Here is a 12,299-nt window from a genome sequence, read left to right as displayed (position 1 = left end):
ACTGATTGCTAGGCTGTTTTGAAAAATACAAAAATAGCTTTTGACTTCAAGAGATGCACAGGAAGAGAGAAAGTCATTTCGCAGAGGATTCATGCATTTTAAAGAATGAAGAGATTTCCTGTAAATTCATTAAGCCCTGGAATACGAAGTGTCAGGTAAAGGTTAATTCCAGTTAAAGTATTTATAACACATTAATTATAGCCTTAAACATACGTAACTGAGAAATACTGTAAATAAGAACAAGCAGTATTTTTAGATCGCCTTATTTCTGAGTACATTTACTCAAACTTTTTTAGAGTTTAATAATTGATTGTGTTTATTGGTGTCTTGGTTCCCCCCCACAGAAACACTGTGAATGACTGGAGATTCACAGGAGATTCAACAGCAGAGCAGTTTGCCTGGACAAGATTTTCTTCCATCCTCATTCCTGTGACCCAGGGGGTAATTGCTGGGGAGGCCACCAGGAATTCACTGGGATGCAGTAAAGAGGCCAATCAGTTTGTGAAGCTATTGATGCTGAGGGTTTCTGCCCCAGGGATATACTCAGCCAGTTTGCCCACTAGGACTTTGTTTTTGAGGGTCTTAGTTCTAACCTGATTGCTTGTTTTCACAGTGGACATGGTATTTGTTGAGAAAACAGGACAACTGTTTACTGCAATGATTGGAAGTTTGATATCTTGATCCTGGAAGCCTTTGAACAAGCTTGCAAACATAAACTATGCTCAACTGCAGGCGTTGAGACAGGAGATGACTGCTACTATTTCCACAGTTTTAGTATCTTAGCTACAGAAGATCAAGTCAGGGCTGTGGAAGTGACTGCACACGGTCTTGAAGAAGAAGTGTGGTGGAGCACAAGAAGAATAAGAGGTGGAGAAGATAACACGTAAGAACTGTTACAAACGAGAGGAGCCATTCGGCCACTCAACTCAATTAAGTGACTACTTAATTGATGCAAGGGTCTCATAAAGCTGTGTCTTAAAAGAAACTAGTGTATTGGCTTCACCAACATGGCTGAGTAGCTTGTTCCACACTCCCGCAACCCTCAGTGTGAAGTGTCTCCTGTTTTAAATGCACTTCCATACATATCCATCCTTGGCCTTTGGTTCATGTTTCACTGATCATTCTGCAGAAATATGCTGGTTTGACTTTGCCACACCCTTGAAGGACTTTGAATACCCCTATCAGGGTCCCTGAAAGGTTCAGATCCTGCAACCTGTTTTCTGTGAGGCCTTACCTGCAAGTTATACAGATTCAACCCCTTGATTTAAAATTTTAATTGCTTCCCCACATTGTCTAGGAGATGGAAATGATGTGTCAATGGACATACAGTAAGCATAAGCCTCTTCTAGCTCAGTGCTTCACAATTTATGTTTAAAACTTGTTTTTTTTTACCGACTAAATATTCCCTGCACTTGTCTACATTAAATGTCACTTGCCAGAAGTTTGCCCTGTCGCACATTTTATCTAAATCACTTTTATTGTCCTGCTTCTACAGTATTTTCTAATATCACCTGCAAACTGGATTCGTTTACTGTTCTGGAATGTGGATCGTTGATGTAAACTCAAAAGGGCAGCGCTTGTGGTGCAGAGCCCTGGGTTACTGCACTCATCACACCACTCCGGAGACTGGGGAGAGGAGGAGAGAAGAGAGGAGAGGGCTACTGCACTCATCACACCACTCCGGAGACTGAGGAGAGGAGGAGAGAGGAGAGGAGAGGGCTACTGCACTCATCACACCACTCCGGAGAGGGAGAGGGGAGAGAGGAGAGAGGAGAGAGGAGGAGAGGAGAGAGGAGGAGGAGGAGAGGAGAGGAGAGAGGAAGAAGGGAGAAGAGGCAGTGGGAGGGGAATGCTTACGTGTTCAGGATTTCATCCAGAGAACTGCCCACCGCCTGCAGCCTGTAAAGTGAAAGTGTTAACAGCAATTATTTAAATTGACATCAAAAGAATGATCATGCAGGAAAAATAAAATTGTACATTTCTATGCAGTTTCAAACCATGTCTTTGATGTATCCAGGACTCTATCCTTAACTAAAACATCAGTCGCCTATTCTGAAAGCATCTGGATATAACAGGCAGGGTCTCTGAGCCTGCCCTTTCACACGGGCCCAGCTGCTACCGTGAAGAACTGGCGCAGGTTTCTGCTGGGTGGCTGGGTGGCTCAGTCTGAAATGGCAATACCTCACCCCAGATACCTACAGGTCTGAAGTATTTTAATACTCCCATCTGCCCACTGCAGTCCCAGCTCCAGTGAGGTATAAAATAAAGGCATTGGTCTGCCTCATGAATGTCCTGGGTCTTTGCCCCACTGAAGCCCTCTCTTAAATTATTGCACCAGTCCATACCTGGGTGGCAATGTACAGCTGAGATTTGAGCTCCGAGCTCCATTCATTTTCCTTCCCCCAGCTGGGCCCAGACCACTGAGCCGCGCCGAGCTGGAGATGGAGGAGGCGGGGTCATGGAACACTGATTTAATGGTGCGTTACGTCTTCCACGAATGCAGCTTCCCAGTCCTGCTCATCATGCACCCTGATCTCCTGTGGTTTATCTGGAACTTCGGTTATATCGATAAGTGCTTGAATGTAACAGCTCGCAAGTATTTTTCAAGTAGCTCTTTAAAGACGGGAGAAGGGATTTAAAAAGTAGGAAGAAGCCAGTCAATGTTTGTCTCTTTTTCTCAGTACTTTGTTTTCAAGGACTCTTGTGGACCTATACAGCCACACTACTCGGAGGAGGGGCAGTGGCAGGGAGATGGCAGCCCAAGCCGTGTCAGTGCATCAGTTGCTTCAAGCGGTTTAACCGACGGAGCCGAGCTGGAATGAAGACAGAAAAAGGAGAAGTCCAGGACCAAGCCTGGGAAACGCCCCTCCCCATTTTCTCCCAAACTGACCTCCAAAACACCTTTGATTACAACTGTGCAGACGAAAATCTGCAGGTAAGGATATATGGTGACCTTTCCACTTCCCCACTGTGTAGAAAGCCCTCATCTGTAAATGTGTTGAAGTACAGAACACCTTCACAAATCAAAACAAATCATTACGGTCTGTGTTTACCCATGAGTGTTTAATATACTGCAAAAAGTTGCCTCAGCTCAATCACAATCCATGAAGTAATGCAAAAGCTTCTCTCCCCCACCTTGTTCTGCGCGACATAAGGACAACTGCAAAAGTACACCCTGTCCCTCACATCACTAACGAGCCCAACCACTTCCAAAACCTCTCGTCAACACATTCTAACAGCAGCTTTAATCTTCCCCCTTTGAAAAGTTAATGAGGAATGTATCTGTTTGAACAGATCCCTTTAAGGTATACATGATGTGCACTGGCAATTACATCTGTAAACCCAAAATGAAGGTTTAACTGCATGTACAATGTGTTCTTGTTTATTCAAATTACAGCATCTTTTCTGAAGCTTAGAACATGAGAGAACTAAAACCTTCAGATGAGGTTTCTAGATTATAGATCTACACATCTTTACTGCTGCTTGGCAGCATCCAGAAAGCAATAGTAAGGTCTAGGATTAATTTAATTACAGCAAATCCTACAGATCAACGAAGACTCCCAAGATTAAGGATATAAAACATTTCTTCTTTCTACATCCCTATTTCAGAGACAGGGCCCTCCCCCCCACAAGAAAAAAAAAACACGCTTCACCCTCCACCAACACAGTTCACTTGGCTCTGAACAACCCCAAGAGTGATCCCTTGAATAGTACACAGCAGCCCCAAACCACGTAATGCAACACTCGGTCCATTTCAACAGTTTCACTGCTCATCCTAAGTAGGGGCACCTTAAAAACATAAAACCTTTGCAGGACATTTATAACAGGACTGTAAAAATACTAGTTCACTCCACTGTAATCTTCTAAGATGTTCAACTGTTCCTTTATCTTCCTATTCACACCCACTATGAGCACAATCAGGAATTTCTTTTATTTCTCTCAAGAACAATCAAGAAAGGTCTTGAGATGTGATCGCGCAGCACACGATTTCCACTCCTTGTGGGTTTAGACTTGAATGATAATCTGAAGAACATTTGACATGTAAACACTCTGTAAAACAGTATAATGTGAAAGAGCATGTCATCTGCCGAGTATGGTGTTCATATAGTGAAGGTAATGTGAGTTGCAAAATTACAAAAACGTAAAACCCTAAAGGTGGAAACTTAACAGGGCAACAAAGCAGGAACCGCGAGGACACTTTCTATAAATGAAACACCAACACATAGCTTGCCACGTCCATTTAATTCAAAGTGCAGAACAAGCAATATCACTTTTGGACGCATACAGTAGTGTACAAAGCAGCAGCTTTACAGAACGTTACTAAGAATCATCCCGTGGGTTAGTCATCTCCTGCATCTTAGGTTTTTCATCTTCGTGTGCCTGACGTCTGCTGAAAAAGATTAAGTTAAAACTATGAAACATCCATCCCATTCCCAAAGCATTAAAATACAGGCTTGACAGTACAGGGTTAGGGTAATGAGTGAGGCCCCCCACAACACATCGGCACCCATCTCCCCCCCACAGGTAACAGCACATCCTGGCATTCTCCCGCTAGCCAATGGCAGCTCAAGGAAGTGGTGACATCACAAAGGTGTGTGGACGCTGCCCTACCACCCACACACTAAAACTAACTGGGTACTGCAGTATGGTCTTTTTGGGCCCTGGCTGTATTTCCTAAAGGATGCTTCCCACTGAAACGAAGGATACCCGAAGTAAGGGGTACACATTACAGAGAACAAAGCTTTGCATTCCAGAATAGCACAAGGATGGAGCCCCCCCGGGTGAGGTGCCGGATACACTGGGACTGCTTAAAGAGCTGCCGATTAACTGCACCAATGCGTCTTTTGAAAGGGGAAGGAACCCGGAGCATCCAGAGAAAACGCCACAAGTAATGTTTTCACACAACTGATTTCTGTCAAGACACGAGCCACAAGCGCTGCACGCGGGCCAACTTGTTCCTCCCGACAGGATCCGAACCAGAGACGGCACCTCTGCTTCGGGTTTAAGAGAGGAGTGCTGTTCCCCCCTGTGTTGGCCACCCAAGACACTGACAGCCTTAAATGGGCAAAGCTTTAAGGGGACATCTGTTCATCAGGACTACTTCACTCACCTTCAGAGCAGCGCAGAGAATGAATTTCATGCCCAGTGCGCACACAGACTCCATTCCACACCTTCAAAAGATCAAAAACACAGGTGTTAACATTGTTGTCCTGTTGGGCACACTGCAAAGGTACATCTTACTCCACAACTGTCTCTACTGCAGTGCCCAGAGATTCCCAGTTCTACAAGCTCCTATACAAGGGTGTACAGATGAAGTTTGCACTCAGTCCTGTACTGCCCTTGGTCCTAGTAAACTGGACTTGATTTTGTGCTAAAACACAAGAGCCTCCCAATTTCTCTACGAGACGTGCTCCAAGATGGAGAGACAAGATTTGATGTTGCTTAAATTTCAACAGCCATCAAGTGACAGACAGAAGTTTAATACTTCATACAGTTTTGAAGCAAAACGTATAACTTTAAGGAACAATTTTAACTTCTTTTATTCACAAATAAATTGTGAATAAACCATCAAATTGCCTGAAACATCCCCATCTACTCCCAACTTGAATACAGAACAGATCTGAGCTCTGGACACACTAGACACATGACATCCTCAGTTCCAGAGTAAATGTGTTCCTCACGACAGGATCCGAACCAGAGACGGCACCTCTGCTTCGGGTTTAAGAGAGGAGTGCTGTTCCCCCCTGTGTTGGCCACCCAAGACACTGACAGCCTTAAATGGGCAAAGCTTTAAGGGGACATCTGTTCATCAGGACTACTTCACTCACCTTCAGAGCAGCGCAGAGAATGAATTTCATGCCCAGTGCGCACACAGACTCCATTCCACACCTTCAAAAGATCATAAAGACAGGTGTTAACATTGTTGTCCTGTTGGCCACACTGCAAAGGTACATCTTACTCCACAACTGTCTCTACTGCAGGCACTTCAACTGCAGTGCACAGAGATTCCCAGTTCTACAAGCTCTGCACCTGGGAGGAGCCCCCAGTGATCCCTAAAGAGACCTGCAGATCCCAGACCGAGAGAGGAGGCAGACACTGCGGCTGCACCACCTCACCTCCAGGGGGCTCCACACCCAGTGCTGTACTGCCCTTGGCCGAGCAAACTGGACTTGACTTTGTGCCAAAACACAGGACCTCCCGAGCGGCTCTTGGGGGTCAAGCCTTGGTCATGTCACTAGCCGACTGTGACTGGGACTCCCCTGGCAGTGCCGCAGGGGGACGCCAGTGCCACTCTGCCAGGGGGCTCTCGGCTCTCAGTTGCCCCTCCCATCCCATTCGCGACTGGGGACCAGTGGGGCTGTGGGATACCAGTTAGCATTGGGCCTCCTGCTGACAGGCGGCACGAAGCTGGGGGTCAGAGATCGCCCACATCTTGTCCACCTGCGCACAGCTGAACACAGAACATCTGGAGTTTCAAAATCAGGCGGGCATGGCGAGAACAGCTGGCGACGCTCAAAACGGGTCTATAAATCTTCAGCCAGATGAACTGCTGCTCTTGTGATACAGCCAGGCCTAGACTCAGCTCACTGCTTTCTTTGATCCCTGGAGCCTCCCAATTTCTCCACGGGACGTGTTCCAAGATGGACAGATGAGATTCGAAGTTGCTTAAATTTCAACAGACATCAACTGACAGTCAGAAGTTTAATACTTCGTACAGTTTTGAAGTTAAACATGTAACTTTACGGTACAATTGTAATTACTTTTTTTCACAAATAATTGTGAATAACCCATCAAATTGCCTGTAACATAACCATCTAATCCCGGCTTGAATACAGAACAGATCTGAGCTCTGGACACACTAGACATCATGCCTGCAGTTCCAGAGTAAATGTGTTCCTCCCGACAGGATCCGAACCAGAGACGGCACCTCTGCTTCGGGTTTAAGAGAGGAGTGCTGTTCCCCCCTGTGTTGGCCACCCAAGACACTGACAGTCTTAAATGGGCAAAGCTTTAAGGGGACATCTGTTCATCAGGACTACTTCACTCACCTTCAGAGCAGCGCAGAGAATGAATTTCATGCCCAGTGCGCACACAGACTCCATTCCACACCTTGAAAAGATCAAAAACACAGGTGTTAACATTGTTGTCCTGTTGGCCACACTGCAAAGGTACATCTTACTCCACAACTGTCTCTACTGCAGGCACTTCAACTGCAGTGCACAGAGATTCCCAGTTCTACAAGCTCCTATACAAGGGTGTACAGATTAAGTTTGCACTCAGTGCTGTACTGCCCTTGGTCCTAGTAAACTGGACTTGATTTTGTGCTAAAACACAAGAGCCTCCCAATTTCTCTATGAGACGTGCTCCAAGATGGAGAGACAAGATTTGATGTTGCTTAAATTTCAACAGCCATCAAGCGACAGACAGAAGTTTAATACTTTATACAGTTACAAATAAAACATGTAACGGCACAGTACAATTTTAACTTCTTTTATTCACAAATAAATTGTGAATAAACCATCAAATTGCCTGAAACATCCCCATCTACTCCCAACTTGAATACAGAACAGATCTGAGCTCTGGACACACTAGACACATGACATCCTCAGTTCCAGAGTAAATGTGTTCCTCACGACAGGATCCGAACCAGAGACGGCACCTCTGCTTCGGGTTTAAGAGAGGAGTGCTGTTCCCCCCTGTGTTGGCCACCCAAGACACTGACAGTCTTAAATGGGCAAAGCTTTAAGGGGACATCTGTTCATCAGGACTACTTCACTCACCTTCAGAGCAGCGCAGAGAATGAATTTCATGCCCAGTGCACACACAGACTCCACACCTTGAGAACATTAAAAAGCAGGTGTTAACCTTTCTTATTGGCCACATTGCATACATCTTACTCCACAACTGTCTCTACTGCAGGCACTTCAACTGCAGTGCACAGAGATTCCCAGTTCTACAAGCTCTGCACCTGGAAGGAGCCCCCAGTGATCCCTAAAGAGACCTGCAGATCCCAGACCGAGAGAGGAGGCAGACACTGCGGCTGCACCACCTCACCCCCAGGGGGCTCCACACCCAGTGCTGTACTGCCCTTGGCCGAGCAAACTGGACTTGACTTTGTGCTAAAACACAAGACCTCCGAGCGTCTCTTGGGGGTCAAGCCTTGGTCATGTCACTAGCCGACTGTGACTGGGACTGCCCTGGCAGTGCCGCAGGGGGACGCTACTGCCAGTCCGCCAGGGGGCTCTTGGCTCTCAGCGGCCCCTCCGCCCCCTTTGCGACCGGGGGCCAGTGGGGCAGGTGGATTCCAGTTAGCACTGGGCCTCCTGCTGACAGGTGGCACAGCCTATGACATGAACATGGGGGTCAGTGGAGATCACCCACAGGTCTCGTCTACCTGCGCACAGCCGCAGGGCTCAAAGCCAGACCTGAGCGCAGAACAACTGGCGGCGATTCATAATCAGGCCGGCACGAGAAGGACAGCTCGTGACTCTCAAATTAAACCAGGTCTAAAAATCTTCAGCCAGATGTACTGCTGCTCTTGTGATACAGCCAGGCCTAGACTCAGCTCACTGCTTTCTTTGATCCCTGGAGCCTCCCAATTTCTCCACGGGACGTGTTCCAAGATGGACAGATGAGATTCGAAGTTGCTTAAATTTCAACAGCCATCAACTGACAGTCAGAAGTTTAATACTTCGTACAGTTTTGAAGTTAAACATGTAACTTTACGGTACAATTGTAATTACTTTTTTTCACAAATAATTGTGAATAACCCATCAAATTGCCTGTAACATAACCATCTAATCCCGGTTTGAATACAGAACAGATCTGAGCTCTGGACACACTAGACATCACGCCTGCAGTTCCAGAGTAAATGTGTTCCTCCCGACAGGATCCGAACCAGAGACGGCACCTCTGCTTCGGGTTTAAGAGAGGAGTGCTGTTCCCCCCTGTGTTGGCCACCCAAGACACTGACAGCCTTAAATGGGCAAAGCTTTAAGGGGACATCTGTTCATCAGGACTACTTCACTCACCTTCAGAGCAGTGCAGAGAATGAATTTCATGCCCAGTGCGCACACAGACTCCATTCCACACCTTCAAAAGATCATAAAGACAGGTGTTAACATTGTTGTCCTGTTGGCCACACTGCAAAGGTACATCTTACTCCACAACTGTCTCTACTGCAGGCACTTCAACTGCAGTGCACAGAGATTCCCAGTTCTACAAGCTCCTATACAAGGGTGTACAGATTAAGTTTGCACTCAGTGCTGTACTGCCCTTGGTCCTAGTAAACTGGACTTGATTTTGTGCTAAAACACAAGAGCCTCCCAATTTCTCTATGAGACGTGCTCCAAGATGGAGAGACAAGATTTGATGTTGCTTAAATTTCAACAGCCATCAAGCGACAGACAGAAGTTTAATACTTTATACAGTTACAAATAAAACATGTAACGGCACAGTACAATTTTAACTTCTTTTATTCACAAATAAATTGTGAATAAACCATCAAATTGCCTGAAACATCCCCATCTACTCCCAACTTGAATACAGAACAGATCTGAGCTCTGGACACACTAGACGCATGACATCCTCAGTTCCAGAGTAAATGTGTTCCTCACGACAGGATCCGAACCAGAGACGGCACCTCTGCTTCGGGTTTAAGAGAGGAGTGCTGTTCCCCCCTGTGTTGGCCACCCAAGACACTGACAGCCTTAAATGGGCAAAGCTTTAAGGGGATACAAAACCATTAAGACTGCATACCTTCCTGTCGAACCCGGAGCCACGACTACACCGCGATGGCTGGAGGACAGCATCGCCCGTCAGGGGGCTGCAATTGAAAAGACAACCTGTCAATCAGTCAGTCTCACTCTCATACACAGCACCTTTCAACACAGGGCCCTGGTGAGGCTTGTCGAGACGCGTCCACAGTCACAACCGCGAACCAGCGGGGGACCGTTCCATTGCGGCATTCAGAAACAAAAGACGAACATGGTGCATCGATCCAGTTTAAAAAAATAAGCCTCCCACAGAGAACTACTACAGCATACAAAGCAAGCACCACCGCTATGTGCACGCCAGCACTAGAATAAGAAAACGCCTGGTGTGTCCTGACGGTACCCGTGAGACCGCGCGTGTGAATCTAACCGTCTCCAGTGTCACCCCTGCATGCCCGCTCTGCGGTCCACCAGTGCAACGCCTCCAGGTCATCACTTCGACTGGGACAGTATCGACATCGGAGCTCTGACACTCAGCTCCCGCAGGGCCGGGGCTCCTGGCTTCTGGTCCAAAGTGGGCAGCGAGTGGCTGACCATTTCCCTCATCTTACAGGCGATCACACAGATCTTCCACGTGATCGAGGGCTACCGCTACCTGTAACCGCCCCACGCCAGCCTGGTTAGAAGCACTACAGTGAGGTCACCAATTAAAATAACTTAGACCCACCCTGGAGCAGATCGCAGCTGGAACACGAATCCAAAGAAAACAGGACCCTGCAGGACCCCCGATTCAGACGACACCCGAGAGGGGTCGCTCGTCACGCAACAGACCAAGGCGATCAGGACCTACCTAGGCGATCAGGACTCGGGGCAGAGAGGGCACTCATCTGTCCTCCCGTGTCGGACACGGAACGCCGCAGGCCCGCCCCCAGCTGTGGAAACACAAAAACGAGATTTTTTTCCTCCTTCTTTAAAGGAGAAAGACGCACCGACATCAAGGCGCTTCCGCGTGGAGCCCGGACCGGGTATCCCAGACCTGCTGGTGTGAAGAGCACAGTGCTGCGGGCTCCAAACGGAGGAAGAAAGGGCCGCATTTATATTTATCCGCCCCTTTCCTGGCTGGGAGGGGAAACCAGCCACAGCTCACAATGCAAACGCAGTTATCACCGAAAGCAGTTCAAGTAGGGAGCTGCGTCAGCATGCGTGAGCTGCAAAGGAACGAGTAAAAGTTTATTCCTGCTGAAAAGAGAAGGAAAACACTAAGTTTTTTTTTTCTTCTCTATTCAGCATAGAATAAAATTTTACTTGTTCCATTACCAGAGAAATACTAGCAGACGGTTCGTTCGACAAAGCTACGCAAGACGGAAACGTGGGCAAACCCGTCAGGAAAAGGCGATAACAAAACGAAACAGCAAAATCCGCATGCCACGTGGTCGCTGAAAAACCCAACTCCCCGTACAGCCTCAGCACACAACCGCGCCGCGACCTCCCCAAGCACTGCAAAGTGCATTATTACTGCGTCGCAATTCCGCTAAGCAAATTTTAATCACGTATAAAGGCTACACTACTGCTTCCTTCTACCTCTCTGAACTACACGGTTTGTCAACTACCAGGGGTAGACAGCCGGAGGCCTGTGCAGCACAAACCGCCCCCCCAGAAAACAAAGGATCCCCCAATAACTAACCATCCAGCTGATGAATAATAACGCGGGACATTGCACTCGCGTTCCCCCCACAGAAACGCTAGCTGCTGCGTCCCTCTGCGCCATTTCATTTCACGATTTCTCCAAATCTGCACAACGCCCGCACAGCCCGCGCGTCCGTCCACCGCGCGGCCCAGGAGGAAGAGGAGGAGCGCCGGTGCATGCTGGGAAACTAGCGAGCCCCGGAGCCCGGCCTCCTTCGTTAAAGGCGCAGCTCTGCACGGCACTGGCTCGACACAGCAGGCCATCGCCAGAACAGTTTGAGCGGGTGGGCAATTGGTTTGAACCGGGGGGGTGGGTTTGAGCGTCTATTTGAGACTCTACAGACGATGGTTACCTAATCAACGCCACAATATAGGAGGCACAGTCAAAAGTATTTCAGGTGGGACAGTAACTAAGAGGGAGGCCATTCAGGAGTGAAAACAGGGGGCGTTTTTAACACAAATGTTCATGGGGGGTCTGGAACACACTACCCAGCAGAGCTGCTGAAGAAGATTCCCTGGGATCTTTCAAAATATGGTGGGATGAGTTCTTGAATTCATTGAGCAGCTTCCAGCCTGATGAGCAAGCAGGGTCAAACAGTCTGACTCGTCTTCTCTCTGACATGACATACTCTGCAGTGCAGAACATACTGTACATTCACAGATACACACTGGAGCAAAAACTTTCGAAAAACACTTCATTTTTATTGTCATCTGATGGTTTAGACCTGAATGTTTTGTAGATGTTCCATTTAGGATGAGCAAAGCTCAAAGCTTCCCAGCTTCTTTGAAGGGAAATTGAGTTCTGTTTCATTTCAGCGAACCGGGGAATGTGACTGTGTAAATGTAACACAACTTGAAAGGAGCCAGAGGAGGTATCCTCCGTCCCTGGTGGGATGAGCT

General features: G+C 47.5%; 1 protein-coding gene and 6 non-coding genes across 11 annotated transcripts; all 7 read right to left on the bottom strand.

Moving 5' to 3' along the window:
* Positions 1-4,223: 4,223 nt before the first annotated feature.
* Positions 4,224-11,666, bottom strand: LOC107077153 (uncharacterized). Of its 5 annotated transcripts, none has more exons than XM_069193900.1 (9): positions 11,398-11,666; positions 9,760-9,826; positions 9,033-9,093; positions 7,782-7,837; positions 7,050-7,110; positions 6,589-6,665; positions 5,829-5,889; positions 5,111-5,171; positions 4,224-4,390 (listed from the first exon to the last, which is right to left on the bottom strand). In XM_069193900.1, the coding sequence occupies exons 1-8, from the start codon at positions 11,661-11,663 to the stop codon at positions 5,137-5,139; spliced, it is 684 nt and encodes a 227-aa protein (XP_069050001.1). In that variant the 5' UTR covers positions 11,664-11,666; the 3' UTR covers positions 4,224-4,390; positions 5,111-5,136. The 5 variants fall into 5 exon arrangements, 4 of the variants coding, with proteins under 4 accessions (XP_069050001.1, XP_069050004.1, XP_069049984.1 ...); XM_069193903.1 differs by having other exon boundaries at positions 4,224-4,387; XM_069193883.1 differs by lacking the exon at positions 7,782-7,837 and having other exon boundaries at positions 7,050-7,102; positions 9,030-9,093.
* LOC138241712 (small nucleolar RNA SNORA26) lies at positions 4,951-5,068 on the bottom strand. Its single transcript, XR_011190978.1, has one exon. It is a non-coding gene; the product is annotated as a small nucleolar RNA SNORA26 (small nucleolar RNA).
* Positions 5,669-5,786, bottom strand: LOC138241716 (small nucleolar RNA SNORA26). Its single transcript, XR_011190982.1, has one exon. It is a non-coding gene; the product is annotated as a small nucleolar RNA SNORA26 (small nucleolar RNA).
* LOC138241717 (small nucleolar RNA SNORA26) lies at positions 6,890-7,007 on the bottom strand. The gene has a single exon (XR_011190983.1). It is a non-coding gene; the product is annotated as a small nucleolar RNA SNORA26 (small nucleolar RNA).
* On the bottom strand, positions 7,622-7,739 carry LOC138241719 (small nucleolar RNA SNORA26). The gene has a single exon (XR_011190985.1). It is a non-coding gene; the product is annotated as a small nucleolar RNA SNORA26 (small nucleolar RNA).
* On the bottom strand, positions 8,873-8,990 carry LOC138241713 (small nucleolar RNA SNORA26). Its single transcript, XR_011190980.1, has one exon. It is a non-coding gene; the product is annotated as a small nucleolar RNA SNORA26 (small nucleolar RNA).
* Positions 9,605-9,722, bottom strand: LOC138241714 (small nucleolar RNA SNORA26). The gene has a single exon (XR_011190981.1). It is a non-coding gene; the product is annotated as a small nucleolar RNA SNORA26 (small nucleolar RNA).
* Positions 11,667-12,299: the final 633 nt, after the last annotated feature.

Source organism: Lepisosteus oculatus, chromosome 1 (genome assembly GCF_040954835.1).
Source record: "Lepisosteus oculatus isolate fLepOcu1 chromosome 1, fLepOcu1.hap2, whole genome shotgun sequence".
Classification (NCBI taxonomy): Eukaryota; Metazoa; Chordata; class Actinopteri; order Semionotiformes; family Lepisosteidae; genus Lepisosteus; species Lepisosteus oculatus.
This window is presented reverse-complemented; position numbering and strand designations above follow the sequence as displayed.

What these genes read in the sequence shown, in the direction of transcription:
- LOC107077153 (XM_069193883.1), bottom strand. Translation starts at nt 11,663, where the DNA reads ATGGCCTGCTGTGTCGAGCCAGTGCCGTGCAGAGCTGCGCCTTTAACG. An exon ending in GCTCCGGGTTCGACAGGAAG is followed by an intron (nt 9,094 to 9,759) that starts GTATGCAGTCTT and finishes GATCTTTTGAAG; the next exon opens with GTGTGGAATGGAGTCTGTGT. An exon ending in TCCAGGGATCAAAGAAAGCA is followed by an intron (nt 5,890 to 6,588) that starts GTGAGCTGAGTC and finishes GATCTTTTGAAG; the next exon opens with GTGTGGAATGGAGTCTGTGT.